At 38.0% G+C, this 10067-nt stretch overlaps 2 protein-coding genes across 2 annotated transcripts in view; one reads left to right on the top strand and one right to left on the bottom strand.

Annotated features, from left to right (window-relative positions):
- Window positions 1-2949: 2949 nt before the first annotated feature.
- dctpp1 (dCTP pyrophosphatase 1) lies at window positions 2950-4286 on the bottom strand. Its single transcript, NM_200771.1, is given in 1 exon segment — window positions 2950-4286. A coding segment is annotated over 1 exon segment (492 nt). The 5' UTR covers window positions 4171-4286; the 3' UTR covers window positions 2950-3678.
- Window positions 4287-4432: 146 nt separating this feature from the next.
- The window catches only part of gatb (glutamyl-tRNA(Gln) amidotransferase, subunit B), a 34481-nt gene continuing 28846 nt past the window's right edge, over window positions 4433-10067 (top strand). The window contains 2 exon segments of the mRNA NM_001013446.3: window positions 4433-4606; window positions 7806-7956. Of these exon segments, the coding sequence (NP_001013464.2) occupies window positions 4443-4606; window positions 7806-7956 (315 nt within the window). The 5' untranslated portion in view covers window positions 4433-4442.

Below are 10067 nucleotides of genomic sequence, written 5' to 3'. Positions count from 1 at the left end.
AGAGAAGTTGGTGTTTTCATTCCCTGTGGACTTCTCTTTCAGGGAATAAATAAGACTTGATGATACGACTCAAAAGAAAATAGCCCCATTCAAAGAAACCGGTTATTGTGGATTTGGAAAAACGCCTATCAACTCTTAAGAATAGGCCAAAATAAGCTTTTTAAAAGCACTATTTCAAGATTTTTAATTCTGAGAATGCTTTCAGCTGTCAAGAGAGAAGAAAGAGCATGTTGGATTTTGACATTTGTGTACAGAACTGAAAGAGTGACAAAGACTGTGGCAGGCCTTCCATAGTCAGCTCTGAATGACATCAAATGAAAAACAGATGCTGGGAAAATCACTGTCTGGCTACTAAAGTCTGAGTGGCATGAAAAATCACAGAGCGAGGGAGAAAGCAGCAGTACTGCGTCCCCTATGGTGCAAGATGCTGACAGCTCACTCTGCCCCCCACCATGGTGGACCCATAGAGAGAGAGATACACACAATAGATCAACGGTGTCTGGGAGATGCAAGTTCTTAGCATCATTTGGATTATGCTGTTGTTGCTTTGAAACTGCAATAAAAACAGCTTCATTTGCTGAGGGCTTATCTAACAGTCTGCTCATCTGATAAAACAGATGAATCTTTTAAATCCAGTCAGAATGGAATGCTGATGATTGCCCTCTTCGACCGGCAGCAGAGAGCTGGAAGAAGATCAAATCTATTGATCACACCCTGCTCTGATGTGTGATCAGTAACAGGGCAGTGAGAAAATGCAGTTCTGTAAAGAAAAGGCTCTGGGAAAAAAAATTAATTATGAAAATGAACATTTAAATAATCTAATGATGAACTTGAATATGCTATACATGCACCGAAATCATCTGTGCCACAATGGCCAGCTTTGCCTTTGTCAAATGGTTCATCTAACAGTCTTCAATCTTAATGTTGCTCCTGAGTGCATGAGCATCTTAATAATGTGACACTCAGCTCAGGAGACCAAACATCTACTATTGAGCCGTTTTAATTATGTGTCCAGAACTTAACTTTGCTAGTTAGAGTTCCATATCCATCTTTTCCCAAAGTAACCAGTGAGAGCTGTCATGATGGATTTTAGCTTCCATATGAATGTTGACATGTTTTGTTCTCAACAACAGGTTAAGAGTGACCCAATTTGAACCAAAATACTAAAATATGAAAGAAGTGTAGGGTTAAAGTAGTAGTTCATCTAAAATAGAGAATTCTGGCATTATTTACTTTATTATTTATTTTTTAAAAACAGGAAAATGTTTTAAATCGACAATAACCATTGGCTTTCATAGTATATGCTTTTCCTGCTTAAAAAAAGTCAATGTTTACAGGTTTCTAACTTTCTTCAAAATATCTTTGCTAGCGTTCAACAGAAATTAAAAAAAAAAAACTCAAACGTTTGGAACCAATTAAGGGCGAGTAAATTGTCAACTTTCAAATTATTTCAATCAGGAGTTCACTAGCGAAAACAGATTAGCTAGTCGATAATTAGCTGATAACCGATATACCAACTTCAGGCTGCTTCATGTAATCAGCACTTGTTAACCTTTCACATGTGAAACACTGAATAAAAAGGGTCAATGCAACACTGTGATGAAATATGGAGCCATGTGCTGTTTGGTAAACTATTTTTACAGGTTGATGTTGCATTATCTCCTATATGCTAATTTAAAATACAACTCTTGCTTTACAGGTCCCTGATCCCCGCAGTTTTATGAAGATTTTTTTTTGTTTGTTTATTGTACAAATTATTGTACAGAAAACAGATATTTATTGTGAAACATTACATTGTGTAGCCTAATTTTAGCTTTTTACTCCACATTATTTAGTCCAGGGGGTGTTCAATCTCGGTCCTGGAGGGCCAGTGTCCTGGAGAGTTTAGCTCAAACCCCAATCGAACACATCTGAAGCAGCTAATCAAGCTCTTACTAGATATACTATTCTTCCAGGCAGGTGTGTTGAAGCAAGTTTGAGCTAAACTCAGCAGGTCACCAGCCCTCCAGGACTCAGTTTGGACACCCCTGGTTTACAGTTACTAAAAGCAGTGCAGATTATCATATTGAACAAAAGGTTTAGTCATTCTGCCATAACACAAAAGGCAAAGTCCTATTCAGCTTTTGTTGAGGCAACAAGTCATGCTAACTTTCAGGTTACATAATAAGCACAGTACTGCATTAGTTGTGATTGTGTAAGTGAAGTATGCAAGTGGACAACAAGGTAACAGTCATTATGAACTAATATATTCAGTATTAAGAAATGCATTTCTGAATATCTCTTAAATGTGTACTTTCACAAAATATTTGTTCTTACACAAAATTGTGTTGGCTTATTTGGTTTTAACTATAAAAGACATAAAAAATAAAAATTACTATACAAACTTTTTTGACAGGAAATTGGATCTTTTAAAAAACATTTACCCAAGTTAAAATATATTACTAGGCTGCACGGTGGCACAGTGGGTAGCACGTTCGCCTCACAGCAAAAAGGCTGCTGGTTCGAGTCTTGGCTGGGTCAGTTGGTGTTTCTGTATGAAGTTTGCTTGTTCTCCCTGTGTTGGTGTGGGTTTCCACCTGGTGCTCCATTTCCCCCCAAAGTCCAAAGACATGCGCTATAGGTGAATTTGGTAAGCTAAATTGTTAGCAGTGTGTGTGTGTGTGTGTATGGATGTTTTTGTTGTCCAGTGATGGGTTACAGCTGGAAGGGCATCTGCTGTGTAAAACATACGCTGGATAAGGTTGGTGTTCATTCCACTGTAAAAACCCCAGAAAAGAAAAGGAATGAAAATATTACTAACTTTCAAAAAAAAAAAAATATATATATATATATTTTTTTTTAATTAAAAAAAAAGCTGTTCTAGCAGTACTTTGGGAGCTCTGCCTAACTTTAATGCTGAGGCCAAATTAAATTGCATACAAATGCACTACTGGTACAGAGATTTCCTCCTTTAAAGTGTTTTTTTTTTTTTATTACCAACCACATAACCGATGACATGTCTTTGCGGAAACAGTTTAATCAATAAAGACAGATTGTTAGAATAAAGTTTAACTGCAATCCTGATCATAATCGCACATGCAGTTTATATATATATATATATATATATATATATATATATATATATATATATATATATATATATATATATATATATAGACTTGAGTGCAGGTTCAAATCTTCTGCCAGAATAGGAAGCATCTTGAGGGACCATATATTAAGATGCTATACTGTTAAGGGTTCATGCACATCCAAAACACTGAACACTTAGAGAGCCAACGTATCTAGCTGTTATAACAAAAACATTCCAGTTTCCAGAGTAAATATCTGCAAACAGACCATGTGTGTTGCAAAACACTTTACTGTCATGCAAAAACACTACACAGTACAAAGTAACGTTGTCCAGAACAGCTTTGGTAAAATAATTTGGAAAATAAAAGAAAACAACTATAAAACTTTAGCTGCTTACAGTAGGAAAATGTGCAAACAAGTTTCTTGCATTCAGATTTTTAAAAGATCAACCTAAAACAGAGTAGAGTGTCCACCTGTAGATTAAACGAAGAAAACTAGGACCTTTAGGAGCACGGTGATTTTAGGGGGGTTTTAAGGAACTCGGTATCAGCTCCATCTGTTATAAACTATTCAGTAACGATCGTCTTTGTCTAAAATACATCATCCACATCAGTCCTTGTATTCAGTGTATTTCTTAGCTGATCCGTGAACTTTGCTAGCTGGGTACTTGAGTCGGTTTAATGCCATTTTGCGCAGGACAGCTCGAGGTAAATCAACGTGGCATTTCTCGGCCAGTTCAACCAGATAGATCAAAACGTCGCTGAGTTCCTGGGCCAGATGCTCCCGCTCCGGTTCGGTCCAGTCAGGTAGACCCTCCGCCACCTCCCCACGCCACTGGAATAGCTCCGACACCTCGCCGACCTCTCCTACCAGAGCCAGAAGCAGGTTCCGCGGCTGGTGAAACTGGTTCCAGTTCCTCTCGTCCGTGAACTCAGCCTGCATGCGGCGGATGTCTTCAAGTGTTGGTTCGGAGGTGAAAGTGAACCGATCAGCGTGTTCGTGCTCGGCTTCTTCCTTTCCGTTTGTAGAGGGGTGATGATCGCTAGTTTCGCCGTTGTGTTTGGCCAGTTTGGAAGCGGTGCCGTTGTGCTGCAGTGCCATTGTTATTGAAATAAAAAGTTCTGACGATATAGAAGTGCCAAAAACTGATCGTTCACGTGCAGTACCGTGCGTGAATCTCCCGCCACCAGCTGCCCCTCAGTTATGTATTCGCGGATCGTGAATGCCGTCATAAGTAACCGCCGGAAACTCCGCCGTTGCGCTTGTGGCATTGTGGGAGTTGAGTTTTTTCCTTATCATTCAGCAGCAGAGTTGCGAGTTTCTGAATGCTCCGTAAAACTACATGTCCCAGCTGCCCTCACATAAACACAAGCATGGCAGCCTCCACTTCAGGATACAGCGGTGTACTCTTCAGGCTGAGGAAATATGCTAATAAATCACAAAGTTTATGCCATATTGGTAATTCTAACTTCATAATAAGGACAACATGGACAACCGGATGCAAACATCAACATCAGCTAAATACACAGACTGAAAGGTAGGCATCAAGTGTCCTGCAAAGTGCTCTGTAGGTAGGACAATCACTCCAATGTGACCCGTATGTAAGCAGTCTTTCTCGGCTCTGATAAAATAAATCACTGGACTGCACGTGTGTTATCAGACTGTGTGTACAGTACATCCACACTTTAATACTGACCTTGACTTTTTGTGTGCCCTGTTAATGTACATGTTACTGTGTCATTAATGCCACAATTGCTGGCTAATGTGCTTGTTGAAAAAATATGTAAAGCTTTATGTGCCTTAAAACAAAATATATGATTATATTCCTTTAAATTATTAAATAAATGATGAATGAATTTAAATGATGGATGAATTTAAATGATGGATGAATTTAAATGATTAAATAAATTTATCACAGTTCGTTGATAAAAGTACATTCTAATATTTAAAGGGAAGAATGTCATTGTTAGTTTGCCGTCTTTTATAATATATATATATATATATATATATATATATATATATATATATATATATATATATATATATATATATATATATATATATATATATATAAAGAATAAAGTATATTCCGTGAACTGTGAACTTTGCTAGCTGGGTACTTATATATAAGTACACAGCAAGCATTTACCCAGCCAGCTTTTATTCTTTATATGTATATATATATATATATATATATATATATATATATATATATATATATATATATATATATATATATATATAAAGAATAAAAGACTGCAAACTAACATTGCCATTCTGCCCTTTAAATATATTTGAATGTACTTTTATTAACGAACTGTGATAAATTTCATTTAAAGGAATATAATCATATATTTTGTTTTAAGGCAGATAAAGCTTTAAATATTTTTTTCAACAAGCACATTATTAGCCAGCAATTGTGGTATTAATGACACAGTATAATGTACATTAACAAGGCACACAAAAAGTCAAGGTCAGTAATCAAGTGTGGATGTACTGTACACACAGTCTGATAACACACGTGCAGTCCAGTAATTTATTTTATATACATGTATATATGGGAGTAGGGGGTGTGGACTCAATCAGAAAGAAAGGGGTTAAGCTGAAGAGTTTGGCCATTTTTTGCGAAGGGGTTCTCACAGTTTAATGAAAATAGTTTAGATGAATAATTGCCTAGCCAGAAGGGTTAAGAAGGCTACAAACTCTAGCAAATGAGAGGGTAAAGTGTGCCCGGGTAGGATAACCCGAAATAAACCAATAATTGGACAAGGTGGAATTTGAACAGTGGTAATAGCAGACAACAAGAGTAAAGGACAGGACCAAAACATATGGATAAGAGTAGCTGAACCAGTATGACACCTGTCGCACTCAGGGTCAATAGACAGGTTGATGCAAGCTAGCCTGCTCTTGGACCAATGAGCTATATGCACTACCATGTATTGTATGGACATGTGCCGTGCACAGAGGAAGAATTAACCCTGTTCGAGACCGCTTTCCTTGTCGCTCGTTAATGTCAACTCCAATGTCTCGAGACCAGATGGACCAGTAGTTATCAGAAGAAAATTGCAGATTAACAATTATATTAAATAATTTAGAAATTGAACATTTAGCACAGGGATCTATGCCCAGTATGGTGTCCAGATCTGAAGCAATTATTTTTTGCGCACAGAATCTTGAATTTGTAAATATCTGAAAAAATTAGCTTTAGGGACATTAAATTGAGAGGCCATCTGACCAAAAGAGACAACAACAACAACATCAATGCAATTTGCTTCTCTTCTTGTCGTACATGTCTAATTTGATGAGTAGTTTACATTTTTTTCTGTGTATAAATTGTCTTTTGATGGCTAATGTCAAAAACCTGACTGTGATGTTGATGCTAATTTTGATGCTAAGACATAAGCTATAATGATTTGTTGTAGACTATACTTTAAAGTTATTCATATGTGAAAGAAATCCACTTTTCCACTTGAGTTTTTTTTTTTTTTTTTTTTTACAAGAGTTATGCTTAAGAAAATTCTTAAGAACTCCTCAGAGTTTATCTTAATACGTGAAATTAAAAATTGGATGTGCCAAAATTTTCTTCAGTTAAACAAAGAGAAAACTGAAGTCATTGCGTTTGGGAACAGAGATGAGGTTCTCAAGGTGAATGCGTGCCTTGGCTCTAAAGGTCAAACGACAAAAAATAAGGTCAAGAATCTTGGTGTGACTCTGGAGTCAGATCTGAGTTTCAACAGTCATGTCAAAGCAGTCAGTAAATCAGCATACTATCATCTGAAAAATATTGCAAGAATCAGATGCTTTGTTTCTAGTGAAGACTTAGAGAAACTTGTTCATGCTTTTATCAGTAGCAGGGTGGATTACTGTAATGGACTCCTCACTGGCCTTCCCAAAAAGACAGTCAGACACTTGCAGCTCATCCAGAATGCTGCAGCCAGAATTCTGACCAGAAGCAGGAAATCAGAGCACATCACACCTGTCCTCAGGTCTCTACACTGGCTGCCAGTTACATTCAGAATAGATTTTAAAGTATTATTACTGGTCTATAAATCACTAAATGGCCAAGGACCTCAATACATTACAGATATGCTCACTGAATACAAACCTAACAGATGACTCAGATCTTTAGGATCATATAAACTAGAAGTTCCAAGAGTTCAGTCAAAGCAGGGTGAATCTGCCTTCAGTCACTATGTTCCTCACTGCTGGAATCAGCTTCCAGAAATGATTAGATGTGCTCCAACATTAGGCACATTCAAATCAAGACTGAAAACACATCTGTTTAGCTGTGCTTTTACTGAATGAGCACTGTGCTGCGTCCGACAGATCACACTATTATGTTTTTCGTTTTCTTTTTCATTCTTTTATAACCTATTTTAACTCATTTTAATTTGTTTTTATCTGTTTTTAATAATTTTTATTGTCTGCATTTTATGTTAATAAACTTGTCTTTTTTATTCCTGTTTATGTAAAGCACTTTGAATTGCCACTGTGTATGAAATGTGCTATATAAATAAACTTGCCTTGCCTTACTTGCCTTAATATATTTCTTAACGTACCTCTGTTGAAGGTTTTAGTGAATCTTGCCCCTGGTCTCACCAAAATTAAATCCTTATGAAACCAGCATTTAGCTTTATAATTTATTTAATCATTTTATAATATTCTCGAAATGCCTTAATTATGAAAGAAACTTTCAGGTTTGACCTCCTCATCATTAATTTTTCTATGTTTTCTAGTCTTCCTCAGATGGTCGGTGTTGTGGGTCTAGAAATCCATGCTCAGATTCACTCCAAATCAAAGCTCTTTTCTGGATCTCATGTTAGTTTCTCTGATCCACCAAACTCACTTGTCTCTCATTTTGATGCTTCATTACCAGGGACACTGCCAGTAAGTGAATCAATAAAATAAACATATTTGTTTGTATATACAGTGCATCTGGAAAGTGTTCATAGCGCTTCACTTTTTCCACATTTTTAATGTTACAGCCTTCTACTAAAATGGATTAAATTCATTTATTTTCTTAACATTCTACACACAATACCCTATAATGACAATGTGATTTTTTTTTAATTGTTGCAGTTTTATTAAAAATAAAAACTGAATAATTACATGTACTGTATAGAAGTATTCACAGCCTTTGCTTAATACTTTGTTAATGCACCTTTAGCAGCAATTACAGCCACAAGTTTTTTTGAATTTGATGCCACAAGCTTGGCACACCTGTCTTTGAGAATTTTTGCCCATTGCAGAACCACTCAAGCTCTTTCAGGTTGGATGGGAAGTGACGGTGTTGTCAGGGTTCTGCCACTCTGGTCTTGTAAATTCTTGTTTTGGTGGCAGAGTCCGGACACTAGCTCTGTCTTGTCCTGTTTCTGTCGTTGTGCGTGTGTCTCTGTGTGTACACACCGTCGGAGGTGTCGAAGCTCTGCGTGCCTCGGACGCGCGCTCTTGTACTCGTGTTTGTGTTTTGTTCTGTCGGCATCGTGCTGTTTCATTCTCAGCATCTTTGTCTAGTTGGTTTCGGTTTTGGTTGACGCTGAGATGAGACATATGTGTGAGCGCACGGTAAGGTGTTCATCTATCGTGTGCTCGTGTCTTGCGTCTAAGCACATGGCTCTGTGTTTACATTGTGACCACGTGCTTCAGTCTTGTCCTGTTATTGTGAACGCGTGGTTAATGAGTTCTCTCATTGGCTGTTTGTTCTTGTCCTGTTTTATGTGAGCACATGGCTTGTGTTGTCTCTGTGTCATGTGCTCTCCCGTCTATTGTCTAATCCCACCCTCCTTGTTAACCCATTATTAGTTAATTATGTTCATCTGTTTGTGTTAATTTGCTTCTGTTTATATTCTCCTCATGTCTGCTGTCCTGTGCCAGTTTGTCTTCTATACTCCCGCTGTGTTCCTGCTCCTGCTCCAGTCTTGTCTTGCCAGCCCAGCCAAGTTTGTTTGTGTTATAGTAATGTTTTCCCCCTCGGGGTAGTTTGTTTAGCCTTTTTGTTTTATTTGTATTTTATCATTAATAAAACCCATATCATTTTCTGCAATTGAGTCCACGCTCCTTTTTCCCAACCACAACAGTGACAGGTGTACAGTCATTTTTAGATCTCTCCACAGATGTTCAATAGGATTTAGGTCTGGGCTCTGGCTGGGCCACTCAAGGACATTCACCAAGTTGTTGTGAAGCCACTCCATTGATATTTTGGTGGTATGCTTTGGGTCATTGTCCTGCTGGAAGATTAACCATCGCCGCAGTCTGAGGTCAAGAGCACTCTGAAGCAAGTTTTCATTCAGGATGTCTTTACATTGCTGAATTCCTCTTGCCCTCTATCCTAACTAGTCTTCTAGTTCCTGCTGCTGAAAAACACCACCACCATGCTTTACAGTAGGCATGGTATTAGCCTGGTGATGAGCGGTGCTTGGTTTTCTCCAAACGTAACGCCTGGCATTCACTCCAAAGAGTTCAATTTTAGTCAATTTCATCAGACCAAAGATTTTTTGGTGGCTTCCAGGTGGCTGTGGTGTCCATCTGGCCACTCTACCGTACAGACCTGATTGGTGGATTGCTGCACAGATGGTTGTCCTACTGTAAGGTTCTCCTCTCTTCACAGAAGAGCGCTGGAGCTCAGACAGAGTGACCATCGAGTTATTGATCACCTTTCTGTTTAAGGACCTTCTCCCCCGATCACACAGCTTAGATGGCTGGCCAGCTCTAGGAAGAGTCCTTGTGGTTACAAACATCTTCCACTTACGGATGATAGAGACCACTGTGCTTATTGGAACTTTCAGAGCAGCAAAAACTTTCTGTAACCTTCCACAGCCTTGTGCCTCGGGACAATCTTGTCTCGGAGGTCTACAGACAATTCCTTTGTCTTCATGCTTGGTTTGTGCTTTGACATGCACCGTCAACCCTGGGACCTTATATAGAGAGGTGTATGCCTTTTCCAATCATGTCCAATCAACTGAATTTACCACAGGTGAACTCCAATTAATTAATTAATG

Source organism: Danio rerio, chromosome 1 (assembly GCF_049306965.1).
Source record: "Danio rerio strain Tuebingen ecotype United States chromosome 1, GRCz12tu, whole genome shotgun sequence".
Lineage (NCBI taxonomy): Eukaryota > Metazoa > Chordata > Actinopteri > Cypriniformes > Danionidae > Danio > Danio rerio.
This window is presented reverse-complemented; position numbering and strand designations above follow the sequence as displayed.